General features: G+C 42.3%; 1 protein-coding gene across 1 annotated transcript in view; it reads right to left on the reverse strand.

Moving 5' to 3' along the window:
* The window catches only part of Exn (Ephexin), a 344,579-nt gene that overhangs the window by 283,947 nt on the left and 42,347 nt on the right, over positions 1-18,285 (reverse strand). Inside the window, exon 7 of the mRNA XM_080273353.1 lies at positions 492-593. Coding sequence (XP_080129479.1) covers positions 492-593 — 102 coding nt within the window. The remainder of the gene's footprint in view (positions 1-491; positions 594-18,285) is intronic.

The following is an 18,285-nucleotide window of genomic DNA, read 5'->3' on the forward strand; positions in this document are numbered from 1 at the left end:
ACGGTGTCCTTGTGTGGCCACATAAAACCCCCCAAACAAAAACCTTTGACATATCACACAAGGAAGGATGGCTTATACGGCAGGTAATTGGGCCAGGGGTTGGCACATTATCTGGAACGCACGAGTAACACAAGGCTCTGTGGTGGCTCTCGGTGGGCTAGTTGCTCTGACACTTATTAATTATATTTCGTCACAAAATGTAAATCAATAATAACAATAATGAAGATGGTAATCTGTTAAGAATGACATTCACTGACTACATACATCAAAGTTAATCTAACAGGATACCGTCATTTCTGTCAATTCATATATATCCTGTCCACATGTATGATTATAGTCATACTGACAATTAAGAATAGGCAGTGTTAAAATAAATCCCAAGATATGTATTTAGGTAAAGTTTAAGTCAATTGTAATATAAGAGAAGGAATTATAACAAGATGAAACTGCTTGTGAGTTGTGTACGACACCAAGATATGGGTGATGCTTACGTTCGGCGGGGTTGTCCGGGTTTTGGAGGAAGGTGAGTGTCATGTCAGGGGATGTAGCAGCGGCGGCGGCGGTGGCGGTAGCAGTGGTGGTCCAAGTGTAACGTTATGTCCACTATTGTCCACTCTGGCGCTGCCCTTCACCACACCCACCACCAGCACCACATGGACGAGGAATCTTGCACCATGCTTCTTCACCAAACAGGATCTCGCGTGTTGTCTTCTTCTTTGATCACCAGTACTTAGATTTGTTCCGCAGGTTCAGTTCTTCCACAGTCAGTTCCTACGATCACTAAATACTAAGTTTTTTCTTTTACAGGTTCACTTCGTAATCAATTGCAAGCTCCGTGACCTTGCTTACTTATTTATTTGCCCAGGGTAAGTTGGTGGGTTCCTGTGGTGTTCCCGCCTTCTCTGCCTGACTGCCTGCTTGAAACTGGTTCAGACAGCAGCAGCAGCAACCTTGGTCAGTCTAATACCAAAAACTCCAAAACATAAAACTACACAAGTCTGTTAGTAGTGTTTTTAGTTATGCCTTCAGTATCTCCCAGCATGAAAAAACTGATAACCTAATGGTCAATCCTTGTTTCGCTTCAGGCAGAACGAATTTGTAATCATAATCACCGCATATCTTAGGATCTATATTAGCTCTCAATATCCACTGACAGATTTCAGTAAATCATTTCCATTGTCACATGGAGCTGACGGAATCACAAGTTCTTTATTTCATTACAGTTCTGCTTTGGCACAAAAAATATTACTGACCTGCAAGAAAAGAACATTAACAACATGTTATCTTGTAACGAAAGAAAACACAAAATTTCTTAAGAGTCGAAACTGCGAGTAATGTGGGCGTGGCCGAGGAGGGTACGAGAGGAGGATATGAGGGGAGGGGCAGGACGGGAGAAATGAGATGAGTGGTGAAGCAAGAGAAAGGATAAACAGAGGGAGAAGGAAGAAGACACGAGCAGGGAGAGACGGTACGAGAGGGGAGGAGGAGGAGGAGAGAAAATAAGAGGACGGAGGGGAGGAGGAGGAGCACACAAAGCTAATAATACACTAGGGTAACAGCAAATATATATATATATATATATATATATATATATATATATATATATATTAATGGAAGACGGTACAGTACTGTTAAAAATATGAGTGCAGTGTATGTTATGTGGCAGAGAGAGAGAGAGAGAGAGAGAGAGAGAGAGAGAGAGAGAAATATGCCATGAAGAGTGGTAATATTCAGAATGTTTGACGAGGTATTGAAGGGGAAAAGAATGGAGAAAGAGGATAGAGGGTAGGATGAAGAAAATAACAAAGGTTGGATGAATAGAATCAAAACAAGATGGAGGATGATAGAAAGATGAATAGAAAATTAAAAAAAAGGAAGGAGGAAGAAGACAATGAAGGTAGGATGAAGAGGATAAAAATGTAGAAAGAACGAAGAGGATAAAAATGTAGGATGGATGAAACGGATAAAAAGGACGGATGATGATGATGGTGAAGACTGAATGATACGGATGGAGGAAGGCAAGAGGGTTGAATGAAGGGAGAGGATGAAAGAAGATGGTAGGATGAATATAAGGTACGATGGATAAGGAACAAATACAGTATGGCTAAGGATGATGATGAGATAGGTTTGGATGGAAGCTAGGATAACACAGGTATGGTGAAGGAAGGCAGGTAACCCCCTAACCTTCAATCTTTTGTTGCACTCCAAGGCCAGTGGTGGTGGGTGAACTATACTGACCCACACTCTCACTCACTCCACCCATCCTACTCCCCATCATCATCTCCAGCACCCGCTCTTCCCAATTCCTTCTTTTTCCTCGCCCTCATCCTTCTCTTCCTCCCTCACCTTCATGCTTCCTTCTTCTCTCCCTCCCTTACCTTCATCCTTCTTTCTCCTCTCCCTCCATCACTCACTCATCACTTCTTTCCCCCGTCTCTACCTCCCTGCCTCATCATTTACTTTCCCCTCCAAAATCTTTCACCCTTTATTTCCCTGCCTCCCTACCTCTTTCTTCATTCCTCACCCTTATTTCTTGATACTCCTTATACTCCCTTCCTCTTCATTATTTGCTTCTCCACACGAATACCTCTCTCGTCCTTATCCTTTTTCTTCCTCTCCCTCTCTCTTCATTCACCTTCCTCTACCCTCTTCCCTAATCCTCCATTTCATCCTCTTCATCTTGTTCCCCTCTCTGCCTCCTTCCACCATCAATCCATCCTCCTTTCCCTCCAATTCTATTCAGTCCTACTCTTCTGCCTCCAATTTTCATCCAGTCATCCATCTTCCTTTCCTTCTCTCTCTCTCTCTCTCTCGTCCCCCTTGTCCTCTCCCTCTCTTCCTTACTCACTCTAATCCTCGTCTTTTTCTCCCTGCTTCCTCCATCCTCATCTTCTTCCTGCATCCTCCCCAGCTCCTCCAAGTTTATGCTTCATTTCCTGCTCTTGGCCTCCCACTTCCTCTCCTGCTTGCTCTCATGCCTATGTTGTTTCCGTAAATGATTCCTTTGCACTTCTATGGCTTCGAATTAATCAAGTAAAATTCTATTCCATCTTATTATTGTTGACTATCAAAATCACACGCACTTCTGCCACTATTTCTGTGTAATGACTACTGACTGCAACTGTACGTCCAGCTCTTCACCTTCCCTTCCTTCCACTACTCACTTTCTTTGCAACACTTTTAATATCTGTCCAGCTTCTATGTATTATTTTCTGTCTTCCACAACCTTGCATTCACTCCTCTTAAGGTGACCCCACTACCCTAGCTTTCCACCTCGCCCTCTCTCATCATATATATATATATATATATATATATATATATATATATATATATATATATATACATTTTCCTTTCACATTAAAATTTGCCTCAATCACGTCACTCATTCAATCCCTACATTCCTACTGTTCACCCACTCTGCATCACAGCATATAATTAACCTGATACACCTCGGTTGCAGTCTCTTGCATGCAACATAATTCAACTACGAACCCTCACCAAATTTCCAACTCGTCACAGATATTCCCACACAACACTCACTCCCTTTTCTTTACATTCACCCGTCTGTCTCAACATTTTTTTTAACAATTAAAGTATGACATCAATACAACCGTTTAGATAATTACCTTCCCATAGCTTACGAGGCATAGGTTCATATTATTACGTCCGCAACAATCATACATCTATAATCAACAAATGACACCGTACATTTAGCCAGAAGTTAACCCCAGATGACAGAAAGTCCCCAACCTTGACAGATCTTTCTCAGGAAGTTCTCGAAACCTTACCATCCTTGAGGTTTTCTAAAGCTGTTCCATGCACTCTTAATCAACACTCATTTCTTGGTTATCAGTTATCTTCTCACTGTAATGTCACTAACAGTCAAGCACCAGTAGTTCACATCCAACAGCCAAGACAAGCACAAATAAACACTTTTCTGAGAACACCTCCACACAGCAGGACATACACACCCTAACTCGACGACGTCTGACTCGGCACTGAAGGGTCTTGCCGCCCGGGCCGCATCGTCGAGGCAGCGTCGAGATCACTCGCGAAAGTGCCATCTCTTGCTAGATACTTTTGCAACGATTTTCTATAGCTTCTATTATTACCACTTTGTGGGTGCTCAAAATCCACCAATATAAGATGCAACTTCAATTATCATTAGATTTTTACAAAGCATTAGAGCTTTCAATTCTGCGATCACTTTCTTAACTTGTATTACTAACACCTGAAAGAAGTCCACAGTAATCGAACCATTACGATTAGTTTCAATCATTGTTTCAAAATATGCACATCACCAACCACAACACAACAGTACAAGCATCACCACCACAGTTGCAGGATGCCACCACAAATACTATACAGCAAAAAACTCGAACCACTTCCTGTACCATCATTACCAGCAATCACTATCCATGTCAACACAGAGATATAAACAACGAACCAAAATAAGTCTAAACAATTCTCAAGTAAGCGAGAAAATCAACAGGGTAAAAGAATACAATATGTTTGTTACCGGTGAACTATACCTGATCGATCCTAATATGGTATCAGCGAACAGATGGTCTAAGAAAAAAACATGATTGGCAGGGTTTATTCCGTAGGCCTCGAACACTTTATTTACCTCACCAAATACCTTACAATACCCCTATAATCCATACAACTAATGTGACTGGTGTTTACAAAATGGCGATAAAAGCCTAAAATAGAAATGCGTGGGTGGGTGTGGCCAACGGTGAGGGAGGCAGGGAAGGAGTAGGAAAGGTGAGGAGGAAAGGTGCGAAGGGAGGGAGGGAGAGAAGGATGAACAGGGGGCCAGGGAGAGGTGAAGACACAAGCATTATATGAAAGGTGTAACTTACGAGTATGTGGTATGGAATGTTTTGATGCATGACGTGGAGTGTGGCCAAAGATGGAGGAAGGCAGGAGGGAGAAGGACGAATGTGGAGATGGACAAACACAAGGTATGGAAGATGTGATTTACGAGAGAGAGAGAGAGAGAGAGAGAGAGAGAGAGAGAGAGAGAGAGAGAGAGAGAGAGAGAGAGAAGCATGACAGTGATGTTGGTTGAAGATAGAAGAGGGAATGCTGACTGGGTGGGGAGAGAAGGATGAATGGGAGGATAAGCAGAAGTAATGAAACAAGCGCCAGGTATGGAAAGCGTGACTTAGGGGATTTGCGGGATAGAATGTGATAATGCATGACGGTAGAGCTTACCCAAAGACGCAGGGAAGGAAGTTGGAGGGACAGAGGATTGGGATGAATGGGAAGGTAAGTAGAGGTGACTACAAAAACATGAGGTGGAGAAGGTGCGATTTATGTGTGTGTGGGATGGAATATTATAATGTTGGACGGTGGAGCTTGGTCAGAGATGTGAGGGATTGCTGGGCGTTACCGGGACGCAGATTTCCCAACTGCAGTCGATTTGGGCAATTTCATCTTTTCCGGGAAGCTTTATTTTAGGTTAGATTAATGTGTTGCAATAAGGATTGATTTGGTTAGAGTTACCAATATATCAAGAGAGACCATCCAGGGAATATACACTTTAGCGCATGATGCTGAAGGGTCACAGTTTGGAAATATGCTACCGAGCCGAGACCAGGAAAGCCAGAGACGAAAGCGACAACTGATAACCATAAAATAACTAGTGTTCGCACGTTAGGACTGCCTCGCTCACCCTACCTGAACATGATTGGTGCAAATGTAGTTCCATCATGAAGTGGCTGGATGGATGCACACCTCCACAGCCTGCGCCCAGCCATACCGGTGGCATTACACAAGAGACCATCCAGGCGCTGAGGCCCGGATATCATGGCGCCATATTGCAAAAGGGATGACGGGTGCACGCCAACCATACACGCACACTTTAAAATAATGAACTCTGTATTCACCGTACTTTTTCTTCTATCTATCTATCTATTGCCAGACGCCTCAATCCCGTTTGGGGTGGCCACAAACAAATCGCCTCCAAGTCGCCCTGTCCCCCGCCATTTCACTCCCCTGCTCTCAGCTCACACCCCCTTCCCTCATATACCTCTCCACCCCATCCCTCCATCTCATCCTCGGCCTCCCCCTCCCTCTTTCCCCCTCCACCTCACTCACATACACTCTCTTCGTCAGTCTTTCACCCTCCATCCTCTCCACATGGCCAAACCACCTCAGTGTGTTCCTCATAACGCTTCCTATTACATCCACATCAACACCACAACGCTCCTTTATATCCTCATTCGTCAGCCTGTCTCTCCATGTGACTCCACAGGCTCCTCTTAAATAACTCATTTCACTGCTCTCACTCTTGACTTGTGTCCTTCCAACAACGTCCAAGCTTCACTTCCGTACGTTAGAGTTGGTATCACAATACTGTCATGTAACTTTTTCACTTCCATGCTCACTTCCCTGTTTCTTATCACTGCTTTCAAGGAACCAGTAACCCTTCTTCCCTGCTGTACCCTTTCAAGCACTTCACCCTCCAAACCTCCATCCTTACTCATCACACTACCCAAGTACTTAAACGTACTCACATTTTCCAATTCCTCACCATCCAACCTCGCTGAACATTCACTGACTTCACCTCTCTCAAAGACCATCACTTTACTCTTCCCTACATTCACCTTTAGATTCCGTTTCTTACACACTCTCCCAAACTCATCCACCAAGCCTTGCAGCTCTCCTTCGTCTTCACTCAACAACACAGTATCATCTGCAAACAACAGTACAGGGAGTTTCCAAACACTATCCTCTCTCACCATGGCCACTCCAACATCCACTATCCTACCTTGTACCTCTTTTACTACCCCATCCATGTACAGATTGAACAACCATGGAGACATGACACATCCCTGTTTCAACCCAACCTTCAAAGAGAAAAATTCACTTAGTTCACCATCCACACGCACTGCAGCCTTCGCACCATCGTACATACTCTTCACAGCATTCAACAACTTTCCATCTACTCCATATGTTCTTAACACTTTCCACAATCCTTGTCTATCCACCCAGTCATATGCTTTCTCCAAATCCATGAATGCCGCATACAACTTCTTTCCCTTCTCTAGAAACTTTTCCACTAAAGATCTGAGAATGAATATCTGATCTACACAACCTCTTCCCTTCCTAAAGCCTCCCTGTTCTTCTCCAACTAATTTCTCTGTTCTTTCTCTAACTCTGTCAATAAGTATCCTACCATACACTTTTCCTATTATACTAAGAAGACAAATGCCCCTATGGTTACCACACTTCTTTTTCCCCTTTTCCTTTGTACAAGGGAATAATTATACCTGACTTCCAATCCTCCGGGACTCTACCTTCCTCCCAGGCCAATCTGCACATCTTCCACATCCATTCTACTACTATCTCTCCCCCATGCTTCAGCATTTCACCACACACTCCATCAATTCCTGGGGCTTTCCCCGATTTAACTTTCTTCATTGCTTCCACAACTTCTATCCTACTGATTTCTTCCTGTCTTCTCACCTCCCTCCTTCTCCCAGCCATTCCCCAGCCACTTATACTCGCATTACTTCCATCCTCTACGTTCAACAATTCCTTAAAGTGTTCTCTCCATCTGCTCACTTTTTCTTAACCCCTTGAATTGATGACGCACTTTATTTTTGCTACTTCGGACAGACCTCTATTGATGAAGGGGTTAACGAAGGCTCCTCCGGTTAGACAAGACTCTGAACAGAAAATCATCTGGTGGTAACAAGATTTAATATATAAAATATCGGTATGTCATCGTACTGAAGTGGTTGTGTCGGACATGGTGAAGCGATTACACAAGACAAGTATCTGGCAACCATATACCCTAGTGGAGCCCAAAACCACTGGCACACAACGGATGGTACAGTACTATCCTGAGCACCAATTTCTTTACCCCGGTGGGTCGAGGGAAGTCAAAGCCAGGGCTGGGAAAAAAAAAAAAAAAAAAAAAGCCAGGGCGTGCGGACACGGTAGTTCTGGCAGTCTGATAATGATTCACGAATTGACGCCTATGTTATGAGCACAGTCATGGATTTTTATTGAAAATGTTGCTATGAACTGCAACTGAATAAAGGATCCATTTCCTACATAGTGCGTTCTCTGAATCCATGTGTATTTCACATATATATACCTGTATTGTGAATCCTGTCTGTGTTCGAGATACCTATTTCCCAGTGGGCACGATACTCACGAAGCACCAAGCATTTTCAGCTCCGATCTTCTCTTTCCTGGCTTCATTTTTCCTCTACTTACTACTGTCTACAGTACATGATTTGTCTTTCACATTATTTATATTCTTATTATTCAACTACTAATAACGCAGTAATCGACAACGATAACAACAATACTATTCATACTAAAGATATCACTACCAACAATAGAAGATATCATACCTAAAAAAAATAATAACAAAACGTCTGCGACAACTGATGCGCTTTGTGCTCTCCTTGAATTATTTTGTGAACATAATATCAAAATCATAACATAACAAACTATGGCAAAGGAGTCAATACTGCTTCATAACTGTGTTCATGTGTTTCGTTCGTGAGACCGAGTTGCGGTTCAGATGAGTGGGCGTCTCATAATGATGTGGCTTGTGTCCGATCGCCTGGCATGTCTTCTACCCTGGCTTCGACCCACCTTGAGCCAGTGGGGAACAAAAATTAGTGATCGTGATAGTACCTGTCCACAATGTAATTCATGAATTCAAAGTCTTCTTTATAAAGTAATGAGTAGTTTGGCTTTGATTATTTTTTTTTTATTTTTTTATTTTTTTTAGCTTGAAGCCAGCAGATTTCCAGCTCAAGACATGAAAACGTAATGTATCGGAGGCGACACAAATATTACAGTCCCTCTGACAACTGTATAAAGTTTGCACTACAGTTTTCGTTTCCAAAATCCTGCCCGCACAAAGCAGTACACACAACAAATGGGAGATTAAAGGTTCCAAGGCTGACTGAGTTGCTTCATTATCTGAGAGTAACCAAAGTGCCTACCCAGGCTGTGAATGCCACTGCCTTATATACACCTAGGAACGAATAACATACAAATCATGAACGCTAGATCATGCATTTTTCTTATTTTTACCCCTGCATTAGGGTGACGTCTTTGATATTTTATTCTTCCTAACACTACACTACTTTATTAAGCTTAGAAAGGTAATGACAATGTTACTTTAAGTTCGAAAAATTTCTTTGTAGTTCAGCAAAACTGTATGATGGTCGCAAAAATAATAAAAATGATGCACACAGGTAGACGGGGTTAACACACACACACACACACACACACACACACACACACACACAAAGAAAAAGTGGTTGAATATGGTAACCTCTCATGGTCACGTCTTCTCGTATTTTATTGCAGTTAACGCCTGACGATTTTATTCAGGAAAGATTTGAGTCACAAAAGCCTGAGTTAATAGTGGTAACCAGTAACGCTCTCACGGTCGAAACAACTCTAGTATTCCACCTAAAAGGAGATTTTATTCAGCTACGTGATTCACGGGAGCTGCAGAACTAAGATGAATAAAATTATGTGGAAGTGACAAGAGAAGAAAGAAAGGAGAAAGAAAAAAAGGAAAAATGAAAGAAAGAAAGGTGAAAAAATAAAAGGAAAGAAGAATGAAAGAAGGAAAGAAAAGGAAAGAAAAAATCAACAGAGAAAAAAGAAAAAGAAATAAGCTTTTCGGGCTGAAGGGGTCACCACAAAATATCACAAACACAATTATTTCCAAACAACACACAGCTCAAGAAATTGGTAGTTTCAGAAAAATGACACAGAATACATGCAACAGATCAACAATGAGGAGCGACCCACTGAAAGCAAACGACGGTCAACGAATGCTGGTGGGAACAGGTGTTGTGGAGCCAGAGGGGGTGGGTGTGGGGGCGGCGTGGTGCGTACTGTTATTATACCAACACCCGGTTACTGACTCCACCGCTCTTCCACCACCCAGCGGTGAAGAAACTATTACTACGTTCTCACCACACGAATGTTTTTAGTCAAGTACCTAATGATAATTATACGCAGTCACGGTCAGGTGGCAAATGTAAATTAATAATTTTAGCGACGGGGAACCGAAAGCCCTTACACAGTAAATACAGTACGCGTAACTACTTTTAAAAAGATGTAAGCCTCACCAAGGTGGACAGAAGTGCTATGTTATGTAACAACACAATGGACTAAATACAGTAGTATAAACAGAAGTAATATTAGAAAACACACAACCAAAAAATATACAACAAAGATGAGAATAATACCGGAAAAAAAAAAAAAAAAAAAAAAAAAGCGAAAAAAGCTGATCGAATATAAACATACAAAAGGGGATTTACAAAGGATGATGTGCGTATGATGCAAATGGGAAGTGTAGACTGTGAATATATGTGTCACCTTTCATACAGCGAGGCCACAGCACTGTAAACGAATGAACCATGGCACGGATTTACAACACACTATCAATTCCCAGTCATAACTGAGATTGTTTTTAAGAAGAAGAACAAGAGGCATGGGTGTACTCTGCTCTTTTCTTTCCTTGTCCCTCCTACAGAGAAGAAAAAAAAGGGGGGGTTCCTCTTGGAACTATTTTTTTTTTTTTTTTTTTCAAATAAGGAAGAAGACATGGGAAAATTCATTATCCTTGTCTTTCCTGAAAATTCAGATTTCATTTCAAACAGTGACTTGATCGTCCACTGTGTTTGTGTGTTTGTGAGCGCCGTATTATTGGCGGCAAAGATGGCTTCGCAGCACTTTCTCCTTGGCTTTTTTTTTTTTTTTTAATACTGCACTTTACATTCTCCTGCATGCTACTTACATCACCTTAACAATGGCCAGTTTGTATAACATACAAAAGAATATTAAAGGAAGCAATATAAGTACAGGCCACGACACTGACAAAATTACCATCAATTCCTGTCACACTACCATCAACTATACATGTGTAAAAATTATACCCATTCGACACGCTGCTTGCTCTGCGGATACAACAGTTTTGGACTCTGAAGACGGTATCAGTTAGGCCGAAGATGAATTACACAACAAACACAATTTCAGTCAGCAAAATTCTTCCTTATGACAAATGCACTGTCACGACGAAGGTTTATCTTGGCAGGAAAGATGAGAGAAGGGCACAGAATATTCTCCTGTTTCTTATTCCCCCGCCAAAGTTGCAATTTTGTATCGTGCTTATGGCAGGAACACCAATCACATACCTGGTGAACAAAAAGAACAGGTAGTGCTCTCTCTCTCTCTCTCTCTCTCTCTCTCTCTCTCTCTCTCACGAGCGGTACAGTACGCTACACATCGAGGGTGGGATGATGAGAAAGCACAAATCCAGCGTTGCAGAATGATAGACACGGGATTGCGTGAGAGAGAGAGAGAGAGAGAGAGAGAGAGAGAGAGAGAGAGAGAGAGTGTGTGTGTGTGTGTGTGTGTGTGTGTGTGTGTGTGTGTGTGTGTGTGTGTGTGTGTGTGTGTGTGTGTGTGTGTGTGTGTGTGTGTGTGTGTGTGCGTGCGTGCGTGCGTGCGTGCGTGCGTGCGTGCGTGCGTGCGTGCGTGTGTGTGTGTGTGTGTGCAGTAGAATGGCCCTAGGTTGCAACAGTGTGTGTGGCAAGGTGACAGCCTGAGGGATGGGTGGGTGGTCAAGGCGTACGTGGTATAACACTTGAACACTTAAGAAATAGAAAGGTGACTTGTGTCATGTCATGAGTAAAGTAGTAACATGAGACAGAACAGACAGACAGATAAATAGACAGATAGATAGACGGAGATGAATAGATGTATATTGTGGCCAAGGTGCATGTCAATTCATTTAACACTTGGGAAATGGGAAGCTGGTGTTGTGTGATGTCACCGGTAAATGTAGTAACAATACACTCATTATATATATATATATATATATATATATATATATATATATATATATATATATATATATATATATATATATATATATATACACACACACACACCGTATACAAACAGAGAGAGAGAGGGGGGGGGGTAGGAAATGTATATAGGAATATAGCAACTGAAGACCATTCATAATGGAAAAAGACAGTACAGATGAGAGGTTGACTGAAATGCAGGGGCAGTGAGGCAGAAAAGAATAATGGCACTGAGAAGACAGAGCAGACGGACACGCCACAGAAATACCAACACAGGTGCCACATAGAAAGCAGACACACGGACGACAAACAGGGTCAAATAAACATACACAGACAACACAGAAACAACAGAAAGCCTGACAGACATGAGGGAAAAAATACCATATGAAAACAAACAGATCACTCAGGACGAAAAAATAAAAAAAACAGGGATGCACACAGACGACACAAACATAAAACAATGCAGACGATAAAACAAAGATGGAAGACAGGCGACAGAAAGGACGACAGTATTACAAAGAGAGGAGACAAACACAGACGCCATGAGAGTCAGCAAGGGCGAGGGGGTGAGATAGAGAGTGAGATAAGTGTGAGCTCATCATGTGCAGAATTATACCCAGGCAAGCAGCTTTCTACTCCACCACTCGCTTCCTCCCTCCCTCTCTCTTACGGCCTCTTACATTTTCTCACTAGTTTCCATCCCTTTCCCACACTTGCCTGGCTTCCTCTCCCACTTCCGCCACTGATCCTTCCTCTCTCTCTCCCACGACGTGTTGCCTACCTCCTTTAACAAAACCTAGCCAGTGGAGGAATGACACGTACGCATGCAAGTGCTTTACACTGAGGACATAAGACAATTTTTGCCCTACTTGGACCGTCTTCAGGTATGGACACAGACGGAACATATGCTGGGCGAAGGTGCCATATCTTTTCCAATTAACACCAATTATAATTATTTTGTTTGAGCAAGAAACGGAATTTAATCCGCTCCCCATATTCCCCCAGGCATCCTCATCTCTCTCCTGTTTCCATTTTTCTTCTTACACCTCTCCTAAATTCACCCTCTCTCCACCCCTCCTTCTCTCCTCTCCGTTTCCTCTTCTCTCCTTCCAATTCCCCCCCCCCTCTCAATCTTCCTTTCCCTCCTCCCCCTCCGTCAATTATAATTATTTTGTTTGAGCAAGAAACGGAATTTAATCCGCTCCCCATATTCCCCCAAGCATCCTCATCTCTCTCCTGTTTCCATTTTTCTTCTTACACCTCTCCTAAATTCACCCTCTCTCCACCCCTCCTTCTCTCCTCTCTCTTTCCTCTCCTCTCCTTCCAATTCCCCTCCCCCCCTCTCAATCTTCCTTTCCCTCCTCCCCCTTCATCTCTCCCCTCCCCCTTCCTCTTGTTGCGCTGTCTCACGCCTGTTTAACTCACCCACCAATTCACACTATAAACACTCAGACGCACCCACATTCACCAACCTCCTCTCTCCTCTTTTTATCACCACCCTTCTATCTTGTTCCCCTCCTCTCTCCTCTTTTTTTATCCACCCTTCTATCTTCTTCCCCTCCTCTCTCCTCTTTTTATAACCACCCTTCCGTCTTCTTCCCCTCCTCTCTCCTCTTTTTATCTCCTTTCCTTCCTTCTTCCTCCCCACAATTTTCACCTCCTCGTCTCTTCTCTTACCTTGTCCCCCCCTCCTCCTTCCTTTCATCTTCATATCTTGCTTTTTATCTCAGGTAACTAAGCTGTCTCAATTTCCACCAACTTTTTATTAGACACTGCTAACCTGTTCTCTCTCTCTCTCTCTCTCTCTCTCTCTAATTCACTGCATAAACATCTTACAAGCTCCCATATTACCTTTATCACTCTCTGTCTGCCTGTCTGTCTGTCTGTCTGTCTGTCTCACTCTCTCTCTCTCTCTCTCTCTCTCTCTCTCTCTCTCTCCTGTTAATACTTTCTGTTCTTACCATTCCCCTCGTCTCCCGCCATCTCTCCCTTTCCTCCTTTCTGAATCTTCTCCGTCCTTTTTGCACTTCTATCTTTCTCTCCCTCCTCACTTCTTCCTTTTTTCTACTTCCTCCTTTATCCATGCCTACCTCACTCTTCCTCTCTCCTCCCTGCCCTTCCTCTCCCTCCACCTATCCTTTCCTATTTCCTCTTTTCTCTCCTTCCTCGTTCTACCACCTCCCTCCCTCCCCTATCTTCGTTTTTTTCCTTTCCCCTCTCCCTTTCCCTCTTTCTCTCTCCTTCCCTCGTTGTCATACCTTCTTTCCGCCTACTTCCCTCTTCCCTCCCTCATTGCCTTCCCTCTACCCCCACTCTGTTTTCCTCTCCACTCCTCGAATTAGCCTTTTTCCAGCAGATAACCTCGGCATGGGCCAGCAGACCTCCTCTTATCTGTACTTCCTACGTGCTTCTATGTACTCTCCATCATTTCCTTTCTTTTCCCACCCCCTCAATCCTTCTCGCTGTATACCTTTTCTCCAATCCTACATTCTCCTCTCCCTTTCTCCTTCACTCCCTCCTCCCTCTTGTTCCTCTCCATTTTATTATCTCGTTCTAATTAATCCTCTACATCTTCTTTCCGTCCTTCTTTCCCCCCTTACTCCTTCCTTCCCTCTCTTTGCCTTTAGTCCACTCCTAAAGTCTCCCTTCCCTACCTCACACCTTCCCTCTCCTTCCTCTCTATCCTCCTCTCCACTCTTGTATCCTCCTCTCCCTCCCTCTCTTTCCTCACAGTCCTCTTCTTGACTTCTACATCTTCCGCTCCCTCCCTCCCCATCCTCTTCACTACTACTTCCTCTTCCTCTCCCCCTGCCACTCTCCGCCTCACCTTCCTGCTCAACCCACCACCTTCAAACCACTCGGAATCAGTCGCATTAACCTGCCTCACCTCAAACTCCCAACCCCAATTACATACCCACATAATAGATATCTTCACTGCGACATCATTATATATATATATATATATATATATATATATATATATATATATATATATATATATATATATATCTTACCGCAGATTCTGGATTATTTTACTCAGCCTTGGGACCCTCTCTGAGCGTAAGAATTTAAAAAATCTCCAATAACCTCTTCCTTAACCTGGCTTTCTTTCTTTTTTTTTTTTCTTCTTTTTTTTATCCTTCTTAGGAAAGGACAAATTCTGCAGACTCTCAGCCTTGGATTCGCTCTTTTTGTTTTAGAAAATACATTCGATGACAGCTTTGTTTTATTCTGGCTAGTGCCATATTATTATATTCAGTTAATGGACGGCCTTTCATGGTGAAGGGTTAACCACAACTGCGCCACCTGCTTCTATTCATCATTCCCCCGTGACTACACAATCAGGAACACGCCTATTATTACTCGAAAGTACATGGTGTCTGGAGTCGGTTCAGGTCAGCTTAAAAAAAAAAAAAATGTAGTCTTCTTTCTTTTCTCTCTTATTTTCTATGTTTTTCTTCCATTTGCTCCTCCCCGTCCCCCAAAGTTAGTGTCAATGTCCATGTCTGCTCGTGTCTGGTCAGCCTTTCTACGGCGAAAAACTCACCCTTCAGCTTCCTTCCTTCCTTTCTCTTTCTCAGCTTGCCTACTGTCTGTTCAGTTTCCTGTTTACTTTCGTTGCGTTTCCTTGATAAAAAAACAAACAAAAAACACTCGTATGATTTGTCTGTTTTCTTTTTTGCTTTCGTTGCCATTTCCGAAGAACAAGAAATCGGTCTGCCAATTGTTTATCTATTTTCGTTTTTGTCTTCCTTGCGTTTCCAACGAAAGGATATTAAACATATATATATATATATATATATATATATATATATATATATATATATATATATATATATATATATATATATATATATACAGTATATGTATGTACTGTATATACGCACTCAACAAATGACTGATAAATTACAATAACGTCACCGTCAATATACGAGTGTATACAGTACCTTTATATGTCCATTTTAGCTCTCCCTCATAAATGCTGATCTGTAATAAGAATTTTACACTAGCCACGAGGAAGTAGCCCACTGTGGAGAAGATGTAGAGTTGCAGTATTGTCTTATTCTTCTAATGAGCTGCGGGAAACAAGTTATACAAATGGACGAAAATATGCACCAAGTTAAGGTGGACGATATAATTTATAGCCGTCTACTACAGAAGTAAAACAGTTTTTGCCGAAATTTTTTGGAATAAGGTAAAATAAGCTGATGGGATACCATGCGATGAGATTAACTTGTTTATTTCTACAACGTTTCAACCTACACCGAGCCTTTTCATATAAACTGTACCGTACGATGGGCTCGGTGGTGTCAAAAATGTTAGTAATAGTGAACTTAACACCTGATATCCAGTGATGTATTTTGTCTTTTATTCATGCTGTTACAGTGTTACCATGCTACTCGTATTTCATATAGGTCAGGGAAGCTCCAGGGTAGAGAAGGAGCTGATGAAAATAAGAACAAACCCCTCCGGTTCTAAAAAATCTACAAAGCTATATATTCGTCTAATACTATATAAAACACGTCGTCGGACTGGGATAAAGCTCTTTCCATACAAACTATCCTCCACTGAAACTCCTTCCTGGTTCCCTCCCACCTTTTATTCTTTTTACTCACGTATCATATATTCATCACGTGTACGCCTATGAAATAAACTTTACATTATCTTCACGTGGATTTCCTTCTCATCTGCCTTATATGTATCTCATGCTTTTCTCTTTAAGTGCATACAAGGTTTGCTAACGTCCACTGAGTAGGCTAAGTGAACTGTAAATACACACACACACTCTCTCTCTCTCTCTCTCTCTCTCTCAGTGCCAATAAACAATTCCGGTAAAAATGATGATGGCAGGAGTGAGGCTGTAACAATAGAATGGTTTACTTGCGACCCTCCAACACTGCCACTTTTAACACTTAGCTCCTTTCTCCAATACTCCAACCTCTCTCCTGCCCTCCCTCCCTTCCTCTCCTCTCCTCTCCTCCACTGCTTTCTCTTTTCTCCTTCCGCTAGCTTCAAAGTCGCCTTACGTATTTTCAACTTCCAACGAGTAACAACATTCCCAACGCCACTCTTTCCAGACATTTCAATTCCGGCCTCGTGCCTCCCTTCACTGCTGCTGTTGCTTCACCTCCCAGGCACATATTTCCGTAATGTGAGCCGTTTCAACACCTCGAGCGTAGTTTTTTCTTCACAGGATGATTGCGCTTACTTTATTTACCAGTAACTCTAACTCAATACTAACCTAATCGATAACAGGAACCTAGCACTAACAGTCTAACCTTACCTAACCTAACTTACGCCTTAACAGCACCAAACTTAACCCATCATATATCAACCTAACTTTATCACACCCAACCTTTATGGGAAAGAAAGGTATAAATATCGATTACAGTTTGGAAATTTGTGTCTGGGGCCCAATAATTACCAGGGATATCGAGCCTATATATACAGAAAAATGTAGGTTGTTGTTGTGAAAGGTAAGCCTACTGTAACTCTTCCTTCTGTGTTGTGTATGGTTAATTAATAGAGTAACTCAATGAGAACAACAGGTAATAATAATAATAATAATAATAATAATAACAATAATAATAATAGTAATGATAATAATAATAATAATAATAATAATAACAATAATAATTAAGATCAACAATAATAATAATAATAATAATAATAATTATGATCAACAACAATAATAATAATGATAACAATGTAGTACAGTATATCATGGAATGGGAAAAATGTAGGACAAACGGATAGAGACTGACGCATGAAAGACAGGGTGGAGATGAAGCATGGGAGATAAGGGGATGGAGGCAACGAGGCAAGAGGCGATATGGAGGCTGAAATGAAGGAAGAGGATACTGAACTGGGGAAAACAGTGGTGAGATGTTAAGGAGAGCAAAACGCAACAAAATAAGACGCGTTAAGACATGGAAAACTGAGGTAATGGAAAGCTCTTTATTAATCTAAGTTGTCCGGGAGCAGTAAGAATACGTCATACGGAAGAGGTTAAAAATGAGAAGATATAAGTGAATAAAGAAGGCTGGGGCGTTGTATGTGTGGGGTGAGGCAGGCTGGTGAGAAGGTAAGGGAGGATACAGAGGAGTAGGTGGAAGGGAGACTGGAGAGAGGAGATCAGGGAGAGAAAAGGTATGAAGAAAGAAGAAAGGGAGAAAGGAGAAAGAAAGGAAGAGAGAAGGAGGAGGAGGAGGAAGTAGGTGAGGTGGAGGGAGAGGATTGGGTGTACGAGGGGGAAGTGAGGGAGGCGGAAGGAAGGGAGAAAGGTGAGGGGGGGATTGGGCAGAGGGGGAAGGGGGGGGGACGGTGAAAGGAGGAAGAGGGGAAAAGGAGGCAGTGGTGAAAGGAAGAGGGGGAAGAAGGGGGGAAGGGGGTGGTGAAAGGAAGAGGGGGAAGGCTG

The sequence above is a fragment of the Coenobita brevimanus genome, chromosome 54 (assembly GCF_032717465.1).
Source record: "Coenobita brevimanus isolate Jiangsu-jjx chromosome 54, ASM3271746v2, whole genome shotgun sequence".
Classification (NCBI taxonomy): Eukaryota; Metazoa; Arthropoda; class Malacostraca; order Decapoda; family Coenobitidae; genus Coenobita; species Coenobita brevimanus.